This window comes from Sorghum bicolor, chromosome 9, assembly GCF_000003195.3.
Source record: "Sorghum bicolor cultivar BTx623 chromosome 9, Sorghum_bicolor_NCBIv3, whole genome shotgun sequence".
NCBI classification, from domain to species: Eukaryota; Viridiplantae; Streptophyta; class Magnoliopsida; order Poales; family Poaceae; genus Sorghum; species Sorghum bicolor.
The window spans coordinates 4,790,317-4,810,347 of record NC_012878.2 but is presented as its reverse complement, the minus strand read 5'-3'; the positions used below and the strand labels follow the sequence as shown (position 1 = coordinate 4,810,347).

Sequence of the window (20,031 nt, the reverse complement as noted above, 5' to 3'; positions counted from 1 at the left end):
TCAAACAGATCCTGGGGTACCTCCGAGGCACCATCCATATATAGCGGTCTGCTCATTTCAGCATCACCATCGACCAATCTCCGTGCTTACTCAGACGCAGACTGGGCCGGCGGTCCTGACACGCGGCGCTCCACTTCAAGATATTGTGTCTACCTCGGCGACTCCCTCATCTCGTGGTCGTCTAAGTGATAGCCCATGGTGTGGCGCTCCAGCGCCGAGGCTGAGTACTGAGGCGTAGCCAATGCGGCCGCTGAATGCTGCTGGCTGCACAACCTGCTGCACGAGCTCCATGTCTGGGTCGACATAGCAACGGTGATATACTGTGACAATGTCTCAGCCGTTTACCTCTCTGAGAATCTAGTCCATCATCGACGAACCAAGCATGGGGAGCTAGACATACATTTTGTTCGGGTATGCATCGCTCTCGGAGAGTTGGTACTGTAAATTCCTACACAGCATCAGATTGCCGATGTCATGACCAAAGGATTGCCCACGCCACTGTTTGAGGATTTCAGAGACAGTCTATGCGTTCGACTGGGTCATTCTCCAACTGAGGGGGGGTGTCAACGGCATTGTACATAGGCTAGCGTATTTAGCGTTGAGTCATTTTGTTGTAACCCTCGCTTGACTCGGCTGCCCTCTCCCCATATGTTGCCTGGAATATAGGATTTGCTAACCGTGGGGTAGCTCCGGTCATGTGCGGATCTATATAGGTCGTACTAGGTGCGGGCGTACCCACAAATATATCAAAAAATAGTGATTATGGTTAAATTTTCACCATATTTACATCCACATAGTAAAATCTTACCACTACGGGAAAACCGAAATTCCCCGAGTGTCACAGGCTTCCCCGAGTGCCAAAAATCGAGCACTCGGGGAAGCCAATCTTCCTCGAGTGTTGCACTCGGAGAAGAATTGCACTCGGGAAAGAGAGGCTTTCCCGAGTGCCGTAGCCTACCAGACTCTTGGGGAAGAGCGACACTTGGGAAAGACCCTCTTCCCCGAGTGCAACACTCGGGGAAGAGCAACACTCGGGGAAGAAAAGTGTTATTTAACGGCCCAAACCAACGGTGTCGTTCCAACTTAAAATGAAAAAAATCTTCCCCGAGTGCAAAAAATAACTCTCGGGGAAGGCACCCTTCCCCGAGTGCAATGGCATGGCACTCGGGGAAAATGCTGGCTTCCCCGAGTGTTGTGGGCTTGGCACTCGGGGAAGAGACCCTTCCCCGAGAGCTAAGAAAGGCACTTGGGGAAGAATTTTTTTTTAGTTTTTTTGCCCCATTTTTTTCTAAGGCCTTCCCACATTATTTAAAACTTCTTTCTCAAGTTTGGGAAAATTTCAACTTTTTTTAGTATATTTCATTGTTTTTTCCGTTTTATTGTTTTTTTTGCAAACTTCAATTTTGAACTGCAGGTGCATTAAAAAATGGAATTTTTTTATTCAAAAAATGATATTCACGATATTTGGCATATGTTAAGACCATATCCACAAGCTCAATGAAATTTCAAACATCTTGTTGTCCTAACATGAGTAACAACTTGCGGAAAAAGTGTTTTTATATTATATAAAATCCATAAAAAGTCCGAAAATCAAGAAACTTGTCTGGGTGTCATGTTATCGCATATAAAGGCTATGATAAAAATTAAGAAAGTTTCGAATAAGTTATGACGTCGGATGTCTAAAACCCAGACATCTGCGCATGTGATCACAAGTGATCATATGAGGAGATATCTAGGTTTTAGGCATTTCACGTCGCAACTTCATCGAAACCTTCTCAATTTTTTACCATAGCCTCTACATGTAATACCACGATGCCCAAACAAGTTTCGTGATTTTTGGACTTTATTCAGATTTTATATAATTTAAATACACTTTTCTCGTAAGTTGTTCATCATGTTACGGCAATAAGATGCTCGACATTTCATGTGAGTTCCTGTACACGGTCCCAACATACACCAAATGTCATGAATATAATTTTTTAAATAAATAAATAAATTCCATTATTTCATGCACCTGCAGTTCAAGTTTGAAGTATGCAAAAAAATCAATGAAATGAAAAAAACTAATGAAATATACTAAAACAAGTTAAAATTTCCTCAAATTTTAACAAAAAGTTTTAAATATTGTGGGAAGGCCTAAAAAATTGGGACAAAAAAAACTAAAAATATAAAAATTCTTCTCTGGCTCTCGGGGAAGAGGCTCTTTAGACTCACGGCACACGGGGAAGAGGCTCTTTTCCTGTCTAAGGCCTTGTTTAGTTCCAAAAAGTAAAAAGATTTTGGTACTGTAGCACTTTCGTTTGTTTGTGACAAATATTATCCAATCATCGACTAACTAGGATCAAAAGATTCGTCTCATGATTTACAGCTAAACTGTGTAATTAGTTTTTGTTTTCGTCTATATTTAATGTTTCATGCATGTGTCACAAGATTTGATGTGACAGGGAATCTTGAAAACTTTTTGGTTTCCAGGGTGAACTAAACAAGACCTAAAAGGGCTAAGCCGGCCCAACACCGGCCGAACCCTATCCCACCCTCATCCACCCGCACGCGCCGCACAGACCGGTTGCTCGCTCCAACGCCGCCGCCGCCGCCTCCCGACCGCACCTGCGAGCCCCGCCCCACGCCGGCGAGCCCCGCAGCGGTGCGCCTCGCACCCACACGCGCCACTCTCCCATCACACGAGCTTGCGGCCGTGGGGCGCAATCCCTTCCGCGGCCACCGTCCCTGGTGTCGTGCCCATCGATCTCGTCGTTACGGATGCGACCTCAGCGTCTTGCCCGCTGTCCTGACTGTTGCGGACACGTCCCTAGCGCCGCACCAGCCATCCTCGCCGTTCAGCCTCTGTCCTCGCCGTCGACCCCGCCGCCGCGGGCATCTTCCGGTCCGTCGTCCCTGCTGCACGCTCGTATGGGTTGTCGTACGCACCGTGTTCTTCCTCATTGTAGGCGAGGGCACGGAGATCTCTTCTTCCTCGAGGTACCCCCATCTGCATCTCAGGTGATTGATTCCTCCCCTATCTTATTACTTGAGCCGGCACTCTCTAGATCTGAGTGTCCATGATGGCACAGCGACCATGGCTGCTATTGCTACAACTTGTTGGGGGCCAATGTCTGCTACTGATGGCGACTTGGCTTCCGGTTCTAAGGAGGAGGAGGGCAGCGGCAGAGTTTCCTTGTGCAATAGGCAAGTTTCCTTGTGCAAATTTTGGCTCTGTTCTTGTGTGGTATTTTCAAGCCTTCAACAGCATAGAAGATTAGATAGATCTTGGAAACAAGGAATCATAGGTCTCTGTTCTCGTGTAAAAATTATTGAGTTTATCTGTTCTAAATCTGAAGTACTGTACTTATGAAAAAAGTTGAATAGGTGCTGCATAACCTGAATATTTATACAAAAATTACTGATAGTGTTTAGCCTGCATGACTTGCAAGCTAATATGATTCTGGTGTTACAGTACTCTGTTCTTGAAGTTTCAAAAAGAAAGTACTCTGTTCTTGTGTAAAGTAGATTGAGTTCATAATGATTAAAACTAAAGAATGCTGCTCACTGCTCATAACCGCCATAGTATATTTAGTAAGTGAATACATTCCTTTTCTATTTTACTCATATTATGATGACCAAACAAAGACAATAATATAGCCTGCATTCCAGTAATATATAATTAATATAAATAGGTACCGAGTCATGCAAACCAACTGTACAAATTTTAGCTGTAAGAGACATTAAAACTAGTTTTTTTAGATAAAGGATATAAAATCCGGCCTCTACATCCGAGGATGTACACAGCCCAGTATTACAGAATTTTATATGAGATAAACAAAGAGAGTCAAAGTCCTATACAAGGACCAGGACGCTAGTTTAAACAATATAAATGTTTCCATCCTTTATTGGATATCTCTAAAGCAATTACTTCTAATTTCTTGCTTATCTTCGAGAGCACGTCCTTGGCTGTCTCATCATGCTGCAACTAAGCCCAAAAGCATAATCAGTACGCTCCCCTGAAAATTACCTGCATAATAGAATTAGTTTTTATTTTATTAAAAACATAATCATTGCGGCATCTCCAGATAGCCCAAAGCAAAGCAGCCACCCCCACCCAAATCAGATCTCTAATCTTTTTATTTTGATTAGATAGCCAAGTACCAAACATGTGGCTGATTGATCTAGGTTGGGTCAAACTAGTAGCAAAGAAGATAAGCCTCCAAATCATTTTGGTAAAGGGACAGTCTAGGAATAAATGTTGAATAGTTTCATTCCCATTACAGCAAATGCACTTCTGACTCCCTTTCCAATTTTTTCTAGCAAGGTTGTCTTTGGTTAGGACGACACCCCTTTGCAAGAACCAAAGAAAAATTAGATCTTCCTATGCCGAAAGGGTGTATGTGTATATAAGATTGAGATACAAGGAACGAACAGAGAATAACCCTGATCTGGTTAAACTTCATCTGAAATAATCTAAACCATCCACCAATTCGACATGGGATATCTTTGCCACTAGACTAAGCTAATCTGTAAGTTTATTATCCACCAAGACCCTCCTAGAAGATTTGTTCAGAGGGTTCGTACTCATCACTATGTTATATAAAGATGGATAACGCTTTCAGAGACTTAGTCCCTACCCATGTATCATGCCAAAATCTAGCTGCGGTTCCATCTTTAATATGAAAAGAACCTTTTGCCAACACCTCATCTTTGATACGCATGAGGCCTCTCCAAAAATGGGAGTCATTGGACTTAGCTGTCACCTGGGATAGGCTTTTGGTGTTTAGGTATTTATTCCTTAAAAGCGTTTGCCATATACATTCTGTATTCAATAGATTAACCAACCATTTGGCTAGGAGGCACTTGTTTTGCAATTGTAAATTTAGGATACCTAATCCTCCTTGATCCTTAGGGCGGCACATGATGTCCCATTTGGCAAGGCGATATTTATGTTTATCAGAAGATCCTTGCCAAAAGAACCTTGATCTATAATGATCTAGGTTCTTTACGACTCCCTTGGGAATCTCAAAGAAAGACATCATGAACATCGGCAGGCTACTTAGGACTGAATTAAGCAGTACTAGTCTTCTCCCATAAGACAGGTACTTCACTTTCCAGCAAGAGAGTTTCTGTTTGAAACGATCTTCTACTTTTCTCCATTCAGAATTAAGGAGTTGTCTATGATGCATAGGGACCCCAAGATATCGGAAGGGATATTCACCAGTATTGCATCCAAAGAGACTAGTATAAAAGGATTCCATCTCTTTAGCAGCTCCATAGCAGAAGACTTCGCTCTTGTGGAAATTGATCTTCAGCCCTGATAGCTGTTCAAAAGCACAAAGCAACAATTTCAAATTCTGTGCTTGTTCGAGGTTGTGATCAATAAAGATAATGGTGTCATCTGCATACTGTAATATGGACAGACCATCATCTATAAGGTGGGGTATAACACCTCTTATCTAACCGTCGGCTTTTGCTCTGTTAATAAGGAGAGCTAGCATATCTGCGACGATGTTGAATAAGATTGGTGACATTGGATATCCCTGTCTGAGTCCACGTTTGGTCTGGAAGTAGGGCCCTATGTCATCATTGACTTTGATTCCCACACTCCCACCTGTGACCATAGTTTCTACCCATCGACACCATTTGGGGGAGAAACCTTTCATACGTAGCGTTTGTTGTAAAAAAGACCACTTCACTTTGTCGTATGCCTTTTCAAAATCAATTTTGAAAATGACACCGTCTCTCTTTTTAGTGTGAAGCTCATGGATGGTTTCGTGTAAGATGACGACCCCCTCCATTATATTCCTGCCTGGCATAAAGGCAGTTTGTGTTGGTCTCACTACAGTTTTAGCTAGCATATTAAGCCTATTTGTGCCCACTTTAGTGAATATTTTAAAGCTCACATTAAGAACACAAATTGGCCTGTATTGCTGAATTTTTATGGCATTATTAACTTTTGGAATTAAGGTAATAATACCAAAATTCAGACTATATAGATCAAGAGTCTCTCTATGCAGCTCAGTGAATAAGGGAAGGAGATCATCCTTTATCACTTCCCAAAACACCTGATAGAATTCCACCGGAAAACCATCTGGTCCTGGAGCTTTATTATGCTCCATTTGGAAGACCGCATCCCTCACTTCAGATTCAGTGAAAGGGCTAATGAGGATGTCATTTTCCTCCGGAGATACCTGTGGAATATCCAGGATTTGGTCTTCCCTAAGGGAAATCTCTACACTCTCCGGCTGTCCAGAGTTCTTTATAGTAAGTCGTAATATGTCTTTTGAGATTATAATCTCCTATCATAGCACCTTGATCATTCTCAAGTTTATAGATATGCTGCTTGCGATGTTTCCCGTTGGCCACTAAATGAAAGAACCGAGTGTTAGCATCCCCTTCCAATAGGGTTTTAACTTTGGCTCTCTGGTACCATTTCAGTTCCTCCTCTCTCAGAAGGTTAACCAAACGCTCTTTTAGATAATGCTTCAGATTGATCTCTTGATCACATAAAGGAGAGATCTCAGCTTTCTTATCAATTTTCTCTAAAAGAGCTAACAAAGTCTTTTTTTTCTTTGCGATATGACCCTGCTGTGTGTTTTGCCCATCCCCTTAGATATTGGCGGAGTCTACGAATTTTAAACTGCCATCGTTCAAGGGGAGTTGACCCAGAGCATGGAGATTGCCAAATATTTGCAACCATATCATAAAATCCATCGCTCATCAACCATCCTCTCTCAAATTTGAAAGGACTATTGTGGGCCTGGTGGGTCGAAGCACCAGGGGGGTATGGTCTGAAATATTACCATCCCTTGGTTCTACTGTGGTTAAAGGAAACATGATTTCCATTTCTGTGGTAACTAGGACTCTATCCAACTTTTCAAAAGTTGGATTATCCCCTGGGCCAGTCCATGTGTATTGGCGGCCAGTCATAGTAATCTCCTTAAGATCTAGAGATTCAATAATAGCATTAAAAAGATCTGGCCATTTAGGGTCAAAGTCCCCAGTACTTTTATCTTTAGGGCATCGCATAATATTAAAATCCCCTCCTATGATATATGGTAGGGATTCTTTAGAGCACGTGTTAGCCATTTCAACTAGGAAATCACGCTTATGCTGGAGTTGTGCTGGTCCATAGACCGAATATAGCACAAACTTAAAGTCATTTGATTTGACTCTAAGGGTGAATTTTACATAATAGTCTCCCTCCACAATAGCTCCAATGTCAAAGACATTCATGTCCACACCTAGCAAGATACCCCCCGACCTACCGTGGGGTGCCATAGTGTGCCAAAGGAAATCATGTCCTCCATTAAAACTAGTTAGAGAATTATCTATACATTGCAATTGTTAGTTATTTCTAGCTGCAGCCAACGGCCAGATATCTCTATTAATAAACCTTCTTAGAGCATCCCTAACCGTTTTGCATAATTGGTTTGGCAAATGAGGGAGTTTGCCCAGTCTCAAAAAAATATGGCAAAGGTGAAAAGAGGCAATCTCCAATGGTTTGGCATTAATCACTTCGCGCCAATTTTCCAATGCCAAGTGTGAACAGGTTTGGCATATATGCCAATCCTTCCTCTCTTTTTGCCAAGTTAACAAAATTGCAAAGTCTAAATGCCAAACCGTTGGATAAGTGTTTTTAAGACTTTTTTGCAAATACATGAATGCAAAGCTTATTTGCAAAACGGTTGGGGATGCTCTTACAATTACCATTCTTTCCATCCTCCCCATTCTGGCATATGTGACTATGATTACTATTCTTTTAATGATCTCTATGTTCTCTTCCTATTGATCTGAGGCATTTGGTAATGCAGTGATGATTACCCTTTTTGTTAGGTTGTCTATTTTCTTATTTAAAGAGGCATATATTAATTGTCTGCATAATTTGTTGATCCAGTTGGATTTGCACGTTGTCAAGTACTCTTGTATATGCATGGTTTTTTAAATACTCTTAAGGCTAGGTTTGCCAATCGTAATTAGGCTATGAAGCTTTGTGGCTAGTCTAGTGTTCAGGTGGCTGTTTTCTAGATACTGATACACAGATATAGATAAAGAATTTGGTAGATTCTTGTGTATCAAATCTAAGTCTGCTACTGTACAACCCACTGTGTAGATTTAGCACTTGTTAAATGTTCTTTTTCCAGTGCTGATTGAGTGTTTTTTCATCGAATTAGTGACCAACAACTTGCTTTAGTTATGGAATGCAATGCATTAGTAACGTCGGTCTCATTGTCTATATATTTCAGTTGCTCTTATATGTGCGTACCTTCTTGATGTGAAGCCTTGGAGGTGGACGCTGGAATCTGGGTAATGTCACAAGGAAGCCAACATATGACGTTTTGCTTTTGAGAAGATGGAGATGAGACATTTTGTAGCGAATCTATAGATTGTGCAAGCAAACATATGCCTTGTGCCTATTATTTAACCTAGCTAGGTTGTATGTGTTCTTTTCCTTTTGGAATGATGACCTGTAATGAATTATGCAAGACTTGATAATGTTGGCTTCAATAAAAATTTGAGATAATTTATCTTATATGATTGATGAGTGTTGGGACAGCTATAGTTTACATATGTATGTGGTTGATGAATAATATGAGTTGTTATGGATATTTATTAGGCATGAAATCTGGTTAATTATATTTATTAGGCTAGCGTTTCTTCCCCGAGTGCATGAGCTGCGACACTCGGGGAAGAGGGTTTCTTCCCCGAGTGCTTGGGCCGAGGCGCTCGGGGAAGAGGGCTTCTTCCCCGAGTGTCTGGGCTACGGCACTCGGGGAAGAGGGTTTCTTCCCCGAGTGCCTGGGCTGCGGCGCTCGGGGAAGAGGGTTTCTTCCCCGAGTGTTGCACTCGGGGAAGATTTTTTTAAGAAGGAAACGGCGCCGGCTGCCACCAACGGCGTCAACTCTTCCCCTAGTGTTAGGACGGCTCTCGGAAAAGCCTTCTCCGAGTGCATGATTTTTGGCTCTCGGGGAAGACGCATTTCCCGTGAAGAGATACCCCGGGCACTCTTCCCCGAGTGTTGCACTCGGGGAAGGCTTCCCCGAGTGCAACTGAGCCTTCCCCGAGTGCATTTGACACTAGAGGAAGCCACTGCTTCCTGTAGTGTACGCACCCACAAGGCAAGCACACCCCTCTCATATTTTCTCTAGCTACGCCATTGGCTCTGGTTGATGTATATGTACCTCCACTGAGTGTAATGAATGTGTGCGGTGATTCTGTCTCAGTTCATCTCTCTTACAATATCAAATGGTCCGATGTATATCGGGCTAAGCTTCCCTGTGGTACCAAACCGCAGAATGCCTTTCGTAGGTGATACTCTGAGAAAAACTTGATCACCCACTGCAAACTCATGGTCCCGCCTCCTAACATCTGCATAGCTCTTTTGGTGGCTCTGAGCAGCCAACATATTCTGACGTATGTACTGCACCTTCTCATATGTTAGGTGAATCCAATCCGGGCCAACTAAGGATCTCTCAATCTGGGCCAACCAGGGATCTCTCCCAAGGTTTCCCAACATAGTGGTGAGATACACCTTCCACCATATAAAGCCTCATATGGTGCCATCTGTATACTAGACAAATAATTATTGTAGTAAGCAAACTCAGAACGTGAATAGTCCGCTCTGATTGACCATCAGTTTGTGGGTGAAAAGCAACACTCATGTCAAGCCTTGTTCCCAAAGCACTATGCAAACTCTTTCAAAAATTAGAAACAAATTTGGTTTCTCGATGTGAAACAATAGACTTTGGCATTATCACTACCAGACTAGGGACTTTTCCTTTCGGCCAGTTTAATTCCTGTCGGCTGTAGGAAAACCGACAGGAATCCAATATAATTCCTGTCGGCTGTAGAAAACCGTCAGGAACCAGATGACTATTCTTGTCGTTTTGTTAAAACCGTCAGGAATACACTAACACAGTCAGGAATGGGATACTGATTCCTGTCGGGTGTATTTAAACCTACAGGAATTGTGGTTTGCCCACCACGAAGCTGGAACGCGCGGGAAGAAAATAGAAGTGGTGGGCTGATAGAGCGGTTTTTTTATTTTGGCCCACTTTCAGAACAAGGGCGGTATAAAAACTGAACCTAAACCCTAACAGAGACACCCAGCCGCCGCCTCCCACATCCACCCGCGCCGCCCCATCTCGCCCCGCCCAATCTCGCGCCGCGGCCCCGCATCCACCCGCGCAGCGAGCGCCGCGGCCGCCGCTTCCACCCATGCCGCAAAGCCCCGCGGCCCCACATCCACCCGCTCAGCGGGCGCCACGGCCGCCGCTTCCACGCGCCGCGAAGTCCTGCGACCGCTGCTTCCACCCGCGCTGCGAAGCCCCGCGGCGTCATCCCCGAAGCCCCGTGGCGTCATCCCCGAGGCTGCGAAGCCCCAGCGCAACGGCAAGATCTGCCTTCGTCCCTGGTCTCCGCGCGCCGGCCTTCACCTCCGTCCGTGCCCGACCCATCGACAACCCTGCTGCTCGCGAGTGCCACAAGAAGGGGAGGAGGAGATCCTGCAAGTCGTGATAGGAGGACATTTGCTGCCAGAAGAGGTGTAGAAGGAGTGCCACAAGAGGGGAGGAGATTTGCTGCCACAAGAGGGGGCGAAGGAGATCCTGCAGTGAGGTGATTTGATTCTTCCCTTGCAATTTTTTATGGATACTAAATCATTGGCATGAATAACAAAAAGAAAAAAGATACATCCCTTGCAATATCAGCTTGCATATGTGTTGATGACATATAAACAGTATGATTTAATACAAAATTACCCATACTGTATATTGATGGATATGAGCTTAATTATATATTTTTTTGTCACTGTTTAGTGTGAGAACAGATATGAAATTTGCTATGGTTGCCATTGTCTGTTTATTCACTGGGATTTTTGAAACTTTGTTGAAGTAACTATTTTATATGAAACTATATCCATTAAAGTGGGAAATATTAATGGGCACCTAATTATATCACTTTGTGAATGTTGACAGCAATACTAAATTATGGCTGAGCGTGATTGGATGTACAGTGGTTGGAAACGTGGTAGACCAACATGTGATTGGGTTGAGCATACAAAACACTTCCTGGATCTTGCATTCTCTAATCAGTCTGTAGTACAAGAGGGTACCATAAAATGCCCTTGTGCTGTATGTAGGAATTAATTTTGGCACAAAGGGGCAAGGTAGAGCTGCATCTATTGCACAATGGGTATAAGTCCAATTATAAAACATGGACTGCACATGGTGAGAGGCGCTTTCAGGAGCCAGTAATTGAGGGTTTCGGTGAGACAGATAGAGTAGATGATATGTTGGCAGACTTAGCTGCAGCTGCACCATCACTAGGAGCCAACATGATTTTTTTGTTTCATAGGATGATTACTATGCTACTCTTGAGGCTGAACATCCAGATGATTATGAGCAGCTCAGGAGTGATGGACAGCTTGACCCAGTTGTGGTATACAAAAGTAGTGGTTGTGGCTTAGCTCATGGTCGTTTGCCAATAGCAAATGGTGCTATAAGGAAAACTGACATAAAAGGATCGGGTAGGAGGGCAAAAACAACAAGCCAAACAAATTCAGGGTCTTATCAATCTCTTCTAAGGAGGAATGCGCAGTTGGAGCAGAACTCTGCCCATATTGGACTTGTACTAACCAAACATATGAAGGTATTTGAGCTAATCTGACATACTGTATGTACTTGATCGGTTACTTCCAAAATGTGCTCTAATCATCTTGTTTTTCAGGATGTCTTTGAGAAGCTGAACATGGAGGTACCAACAGAAATTGCAAACATTCTGCAGTCAGTTAGTGCAAATGCTTATATGCCACCAGTTGAACAGGTATGTTTCTTACCATGTGGTGCTAGTTGTACCATAGTCAAACCCCCCTGCACATGCTTTGCCAAAATGAAGCTTATAATGAACTTGTGGCTGCTCTTTCACTTGGTTGTATCTCATTTTATGGTTTGAGCAGATCCGCAATCTTTTGTTCACATAGATAGATAACCAAAATTGTTTAGCTTGTTTAAATTTCATCTTCTTGTAGGGTACTGAATCATCACATGCTGGAGACGCTAGTTCTCGCGGTCTACAGAACAATGGCATGGAAGAGGATGAAGGCAATGCTGACACAAACTGAAAGGTGTCTGGACAACGTTAAGTCTCTTTTGTGCAGTTGGAGTGTATATGGTGAAGCTCCAAGTTGACTTGCTTTTGTTAATGAAGTAAGCTGACCTCTTTTGTGCAGTCTCACTAGTATGTAGATGTCAGAGAGTGAAAAGGCCTCTCTGTTATTTAGTTGGCATGTAAGCAGACTTGCTGAAGTCTTTCGCCTCTTGTGAACTGTTAGTTGGCATGTAATCAGCTAGACTTAGTAAGTCTTTGCTAGTTGAACCTACTTAGTTGGCATGTAATCAGTTTCAAATGTGGTGATCTGTGAATCCCTGTTTGGAAGTTGGATTAGAATGTGTCTAAATCTGCCTCTGTGGTGTCAAATTATATATTTTATTTTTTTCTGGAATCAAAATGGATGGATGTGTATATGATAGTATTCCTGTCACCACTCCCGTCAGGAAAAAAAATAGGAGATTCCTGTCATTTTTATTCCTGACGGCAACATAACATGAAATGAGAATTGATTGACTGCTTTTTAAATTTTTCCTGACGGCTATACAACAGGAATTCTGATGTTAAATCCTGTCGACCAAGGATTCCTGACGGAAATTCCTGTCGGGGCAGACCGACGGTGTTAAAGATTTTCCTAGTAAATCAACGGCCGTCAGGAGTTACCGTAAGGAATACATCCTTGACGGTCGGCCGTCAGGAATAAACTAGTATTCGTGTCAAGACGTTGCTGACGGCCGATTCCTGACGACTACCTGTCAGGAATACATTTCCTGACGGTTTTCGGTTCATTTCTGACGGTTTTCGGCCGACAGGAAAAATGGACAGTCTGGTAGTGATGCCATGCAGCCTCACTATCTCTTTGATATACATGGGGACCAAGTTCTGCAGCAGAATTTGTGGTCTTCGTTACAATAAAATGAGCCACCTTATAGTGAGTCACCACAGTTAATGACAAGGTTTCAAACTAATTGCATATTAAAATATACAATGTGCCATGCAAAGTAAAAATATGAATATGCATGTAAAATATATAAGTCAGTCCTTTGCAAAAACAATAAAATTAATAAGTTTAAGATCATTAGATATATAGACTATACAATATATCTATTATGTCTATTGTGTAGAAAATAAACTAAGAAAAAACATATAATTTAATATAAATAATTAATAAAATATATTAATAGTACATACTTTTAAAATTCTAGCCCCTGCGAGGGCACGGCTTAACAGACTAATTATACAAATTAGACAATCTAAGTAGGAATGGTTCCCGCCACCATTCAAGGGGAACCGAATAGGACCTGAATAAACATTGGCTTTTTGGTTGACAAAACTACACTGTAGCGTATTTATCCACCACTCCACATCTCCAACACTTCTGACATTCTACTGTACGTGCCTGGAATGCACTAAGAGCAAGAGCAATGATACCGCCCGCCGGCGGATGAAATGAAGTCTAGCGTGGATTCTAATTAAATGTAGCAACTGCAGCTGCCGTACATACACCCAATACAGAGCTAGGACAACAGTAGAACAGCCAATGAGAATGGAGCTCTTGCGTAACCGTCCGCTTCAGGTCGCCATTTCGCGAGACGTCCGCTCTGTACTCTCTCTCCTTTACGCTCCCTGCCAGGTCGGATTTCGCCGGCTTACAGCCATTCATTATACTTGCTCTAAGGTAAGGAACCTCCCTAACAACGATCCTGTCAATCTCCCTGTTCATTAATTATCACCTGTCCCAAACTCAGGTTGACAAGAAACAGTCCAACACCGGGCGTCCACACGAACAGGGACTCCAACGCCATCGGGGATGCCAACCAAGTAGCTTTCTCCTGATCCTCCAATGACATACATGGTCAGGGAGTTCAATCAGTCTGATCTGTCAGCACTATTCTAAGCACGCAGTCCTCACTTGCCTAGATTAGGCCTGCATCCGATGGGGTATTTCTCTAATCCTGATGCTTCTCATACCATACATGGCACCTACTGACCACCCACATTTGAATTGAGCATCGTGACTATTATAGCAAAAACACACACACTCTGAAAACTTAGTTACTTCTATGTGTGCGTTTTTGTATTTTTTTGTCGGTATATTATGAAACCCACAGAAAATTGGTATTTTTCTATGCGTACCAAAAAAAATACATAAAAAATTCATTGCTTACAGAAGTATTCGTGTTTCTAGTAGTGTCTGCTTGGTAGTGGTTTCTGGTTTAGCATATTTCTCTTGCAACATATATATACACCGAGGTTCTGGATTACTTTCGTAGAAGGAAATGCAAATAAAGCATTTACACCATCAATCTATCGACAATCACAACGGTGGGCCTCTTCCCTTTACAATCCTGATGCAGTTCATTCGAGCTCCTTTACTGCTACTACTGATGATAATAAATTGTCTCTCTTCCATTCTATAAACCGTAATAGGATTTACATAATAAAAAGGTACAAAAATCATGGATTAGTAGTAGAATATTTACTACAGCAGAAAACAGCATCTGTGCATGATGGGATTGGCCGCTGGCACACACGGGCGGTGAGTAAATTAATATTATCAATGTCGGCTTTGGAAAAAAGCTGGCATGGATGAAGTCGAGTATCCATTATTATTTTTCTTGAGCCCGAGCAAGGAGTGTAGTACAATCACTGCCAGTGCCAGGCCCTTAATAATTAGCTCTAAACTACTAAAAAAATGATTTTAGAATGAAGATAATTTCACGGGTACATCCATAGACGTTCTCCAGACAAATGGTCAACTAAATTTTAGAGGCCGTATCGCAAAAAACAAACTATTTTTTAGAGGTGGCCATCGTAAAGTGGCTGTCTCCAAGAATCATCAATTAACAGAGGTGGTCGCCATAGGATACATATATGTAAATTGATTTTACGAGACATGCATCTTAAGATAATTATTAGCAAAGACGGTCATTCGAAGCATCAGTCTATAAAAATTGCTTTATTGACTATAAACAAACGAATGCAAAAAATAATTCATAACTTTTTGATATAACTTCAAAAAAGACAAAATTTATATCATGTAGCTCTTAGTGCATGTTTGTAGTTCAGAAAATGTTTGTTTGAAAAATGTTCAGCATTGCAAAATATTGTTTTGAGTTCATAGATTTTGTTAGGTTGTGCTTTATCTATATATAGGTGTGTTAAAGTATCCTTACATATGTTGCATGCATATAGGTTCAGTAATAACTGAGAACCTAAAATACACAGAGGTGGCCAAAGAGTACGAGGAGGAGGTCCTCGTGGTCGGTGTCCCTAAAGCCTCCACTAACTTTGATCGGTTCCTGCCCAAAGCAGAGCCTGCAAAAGTGCATAACTCCTACTTTTCAACATTTATTATGTTTATTTACGCATTAAGTTCTGATTTGAGGAGAAGGATTTACACCATCTGATATAGTTTTTTATTAGAAACAAAACCTTTTTTTATTGATATATATGGATTAGTCAATGGTACACCAATTAAATCATGCGCCAAAACCTTTGGAAAATTTTTTATTTATATGGCACGTTCAGAGACCTCTCCATGCCGTCGCTGTGCTTGTGGGCCAGCTTTGCCTGATTGTGGGGCCCAATACGTAGCTTAGGGCATCCAGAGCGTATTACAGAGGCCAGCGTCGCTTTCAGGCCCGCACCGAGATTAGTTTTTTTTATTATATTCTATACGTACTAATAAATTGTGAAAATTTCAGTCTACCTTTTTTTTTCTGCCAACCAATCTGTCCGGCTGCGTCCCGTCTATCTCTTGTCCGGCCGCCGCGGACCGGCACAAAGCTGCTGCCGCACCAATGGCCGCCCGTCCAGTCCTCCATCACCACTGACAGCTGCTGCGCTCGCCCATGTGCCTCGCCTTGTCCCAAGGCCGTGCGCTATCATCACCCCGCACAAGTGGACGCTATAGCCGTGCCCAAGCCACTGCAAGCCCGTGGCCTCTGTGCCATCGTCAGGGAGAGAAGGGTACACGTGCTTCAATTTGTATAATAATAATAATAATAATAATAATAATAATAATAATAATAATAATAATAATAATAATAATAATAATAATAATAATAATCATCATCATCGTGAAAATTTCAATCTACCTTATATATCCTGTCCGTCACTTTACGTCTCCGAGAGAGAAGGCGATTGGAGCGAGACGGATCAGAGCGCGCAGCAATGGCGGGCTGGTGCGAGGAGTATAATAAAAAAAGGAGAACACACCCTCTCGTCTCTTTCGCGTTCGCCAGTTCGCCTGGGCTCGCATTCTCGCGTAAAATTCCCCTTTCCCCATTTCGCGACCCGGCAGCCCTCGGCCCTCGGCTTCCACCGCCGCAACCCTATCCGCGCGCCGCAACCCTATCCGCTGCCGGCGCGTGCTCGCCGGCCGGGTTCCGCGCCCACCCGCAGCAGATTTCACCTCTCAGTCGCGGATCTGCTCCGTGGCGGCGGCGAGGAAGTCGAAGACGAACCCGAGCGAGGTTTATACGTCAGCGAGGGCATCACCGGCGACTGCGAGTGCGAGGCCATCGATCGACGACGACCGTGTCGAGAAGGAGCTACGTCCAGCTGCCAGCTTGACCACAGCAAGCTTCCGATCCACCATCACCGGTTCACCCATCCGCCGTCCGGCACCAACCCGTCCGCCGTAGGAAGCCGTGAATCGTGGAGGACGTGCGTCGGTGCAGCTCCACCACATCTGATCCCTTCAGCGCGGCGACAACAGCAAAGGCACAGGTGAAATTCAGTATTTCAACCCTTGAATGAATCTTGATTGATGATGAGGTTTGGGTCGGGTCTTGGGTCTTTGGCTTCGCAAAAAGCTTTTTGTTCTTGAGGACTTCTATCGTTCTTGCTACTTATGAGGCCGGTTTTAGTTCTATACTTTCATGTCTACAACCAGCTTATTTCCCTGCCTCCTTATTTCGCACGCTCGAGATGCCTTACTGTGTGTGCCTGCATATTTCATGTCGCCAAAAAATGCGGGCATTACCTGGATTCTTTGCAGAAACGAGTGGCCAACGACCCTGTCAGGTTTAGCGCAGCAGCATTGCTGGCATAAACATGCATGGAAGTTAATCATGTTTTATGTATCTCTGCCTTAATTTATTTGGTAATAATTGACGTTGTCTTTATATTTGTATGTATATATGTAGTCTGGCCTGGGAATGAATTAATTAGAGGTCAAAGTTGTATTCATTTCTTATCTTTTTGTGCAATATGTACTGCAATTGCATATATGGCTCGTTATGCTGTGTTCTATTCCATGAACGAACTTAGATGTATATATAGTCTACGTTATATATGTTGGGATTTACACAATCAAGCCTGCTAGCTCCTCATCCCTGTTGTACGTTCTCTGTTTCAGTGTACTTGCAGTCTCGACAGAACAATGTAAGATAAATCATGCAATGCTTGATTTTTTTTCCAGGGCTGTGTTAGTTCGGTGTCAAGTGACAGTTTGTGCTGCACACTGTGCTTCTTCTACCAAATGGATGCAGCCGCTCTTGCTCGTAGAACTAGAGCAGTGGACGAACTACGATGTCTATCTACAGTTGCCGATATGGAAGCAGCTGCTCTTGCTCGTAGAACTAGAGCAGTGGAGGAACTACGACGTCTATCTACAGTTGCCGATATGGAAGCAGCTGCTCTTGCTCGTAGAACTAGAGCAGTGGAGGAACTACGGTGTCTATCTACAGTTGCTGAATCTGATGGCACAACAGCAAAGAGTCTATCAACACCAGCAGCAGCAGAGCAGGAATGTGACCACTTCTCCCTGAGGTAATCATTTTCTATATCCAGTATATGTCTGTATTTCTTCATTGACTGCCATTCAACGATGCATATCTATCTAGGGGTAGCACTGTTTAGCGAGTACTATGTGAGCACGTTAATTAAGCATACTTATTACACAGTCATTTGTTGTACGCGAGCATGATACATTGGCATTATTGTGACAACAATTGATCAACATCCAGGTGAGCATGGTTTATCATCTTTCTGCCCTACAGAGTCATATATTGTCTGCAACAGCATGATAGAGGCATGTTGCATGTAATAAGGAGTGAGGCGGTCAACTAGAGCAGAGTGCCATGTTTAATTTTATATTGTTTTTTAGATTTTTTTCAATCGTTAATAAAGTGTTTACACAGTCCAAAATAAATATTATCTATTCTCAAAAAGTAAATATTATCTATTCCCTTCGTTAGACTTTAGGTTTGGTATTGATCACAATAAATCCTTCATCCTCTTTATTAATGGTTAATAATATGCTAGCTAGCTGTTACCTCACTAATATATTTCTCCAACTAAAGTCCAAGTCACTTTTTTTTCAGAGAAGGTTTCAATTAGTTTTTTATATTATGTTCATAACACCAGGAACTAGATTTGCATATGTTGTTTCTTCCTTTGAAGGAGTGACATGCATGGCATCATAGTCTAGTACATATATGCTCTGCCCAGCTACTTTTTTGCACCTAACATTAGCATTGTCCTAAAAGGAGTGCATACTCCAAATAAACTTAATAATATAGAATTTTGTATCTATTGAAATGGTTCAGTTTGGTCAGTATACTTCAGAATCGATCATTTTTTATGGTAAAAATTGATCATTAAACCCATGGTTTCCAAATGTGAGGCGGGTGCTGGGTCTGCCTAGATGCCTAGGAGACAAGGCCGTCACTATTCACAAAGGTGAGCTTGATACGTCTGAACGCCTAGGTGATACTTTTCAAACATGGATTGAACCCATATCCATCCGATAACTATCTTTGTATGCTTTTGTGCTCTCAATTTGAAAATGTCTAACGTTATACACTTATACTTGATGATTTTAGCCCTATGGTTCTTCTTTTATGTTTAACACCAGCTAAGTAGAAATGAACGAATGATGTTGTTTCTTTCTTTCTTTGTGTTACGCATTCACAAAAGTTAGAGGACAAAATGAGATCCATGAGTGAAACTGCCTATGCACAACTTCTAACTGAGAACTGCTTTTTTGGATATTGATCCTTTTTTATATCTAGAGCAAACATTTGATGATTTCTCTATACATATATCAGGGGATATGTTGCTATGCTTCAGAAGAAGGACCCAAAGCTTTGCTCTCCTCATATTTTCCATAATCAGCCACAATATGAGCACCATGATTCATCTCCAGTTTTGGTGTCAAAGTCGTATCATCGATGGGATTGCCCAAAATGTCTTGATAGAGTGAAAGTTTCAGGCCATAGACCTACATCGATCTGAAAATGTTTCTATGGAGCAGGATGGAATGAACGATGGCTGCTTTATTCCACACATGACAGTATGACACACCCATCTATCCATCCATCCATTCAGAACGTTGATCCTGCATATTCAGACTGCCTCTCCACCAGCAGAGTTGCAGAACTGAGGTGGCCTCCTGCTCAATGAATGAGAACAGTCATGATGAGGCTATATATAAGCTATGCTGCTAGCCAGCTACTATATTACTCCTTGCTGCATCGATGATTGAAGATTATATGAGTTCCAGAACCATTGAACCGATAGCATTTTTCCTTTGTATTCAGTGTCCTTGGCACATGGACTCATTGATCGATGGGGGTGCTGTTCGGTTAGGAAGCAGCAGGACATTCAGTATTTTGCATTCGTGTGAATTTACTGCATGCTTATCTTTTATCTTACAGAAAAAATTGGGTATCCTGTCGTTGGAAAATTGCCTTTTTCTGTGTCGGGCCTCATCGATAGTTTAATATTTATTTCCTTGTCAGTGAAGATTTAGGTTTCGAGTTGCGCACATTGATCATTGTATTTGGGTGCCTTTTACCTAACCATGAGTTCCCAGCCAAGCCTCAACACCTCCCATGCATGGTGCCATCTCCATGTGTCCCACCCGCAGCAGAGACACCACCTTCCACATATCGCCCGTTCCCAAGCTTTCTATCAACTACCATCGCT

The 20,031-nt window shown here is 42.5% G+C and overlaps 2 protein-coding genes across 2 annotated transcripts; both read left to right on the top strand.

Annotated features, from left to right (window-relative positions):
- Positions 2,505-8,520, top strand: LOC110430113. Its single transcript, XM_021447110.1, has 3 exons — positions 2,505-3,000; positions 3,072-3,186; positions 8,232-8,520. Exons 1-3 carry the CDS (start codon positions 2,761-2,763, stop codon positions 8,294-8,296), a joined length of 420 nt encoding a protein of 139 aa, XP_021302785.1. The 5' UTR covers positions 2,505-2,760; the 3' UTR covers positions 8,297-8,520.
- Positions 16,692-19,801, top strand: LOC110430601. The gene is made up of 3 exons (XM_021448414.1): positions 16,692-16,827; positions 17,522-17,871; positions 19,152-19,801. The coding sequence occupies exons 2-3, from the start codon at positions 17,582-17,584 to the stop codon at positions 19,336-19,338; spliced, it is 477 nt and encodes a 158-aa protein (XP_021304089.1). The 5' UTR covers positions 16,692-16,827; positions 17,522-17,581; the 3' UTR covers positions 19,339-19,801.

Bases quoted from the DNA above. Each gene is read 5' to 3' on its own strand.
- LOC110430113 (XM_021447110.1), top strand. From the start codon at position 2,761: ATGCGACCTCAGCGTCTTGCCCGCTGTCCTGACTGTTGCGGACACGTC. The intron at 3,001-3,071 runs GTGATTGATTCC...ATGATGGCACAG, and splicing joins TACCCCCATCTGCATCTCAG to CGACCATGGCTGCTATTGCT. The intron at 3,187-8,231 runs GCAAGTTTCCTT...TATATATTTCAG, and splicing joins AGAGTTTCCTTGTGCAATAG to TTGCTCTTATATGTGCGTAC.
- LOC110430601 (XM_021448414.1), top strand. From the start codon at position 17,582: ATGGATGCAGCCGCTCTTGCTCGTAGAACTAGAGCAGTGGACGAACTA. The intron at 17,872-19,151 runs GTAATCATTTTC...TACATATATCAG, and splicing joins TGTGACCACTTCTCCCTGAG to GGGATATGTTGCTATGCTTC.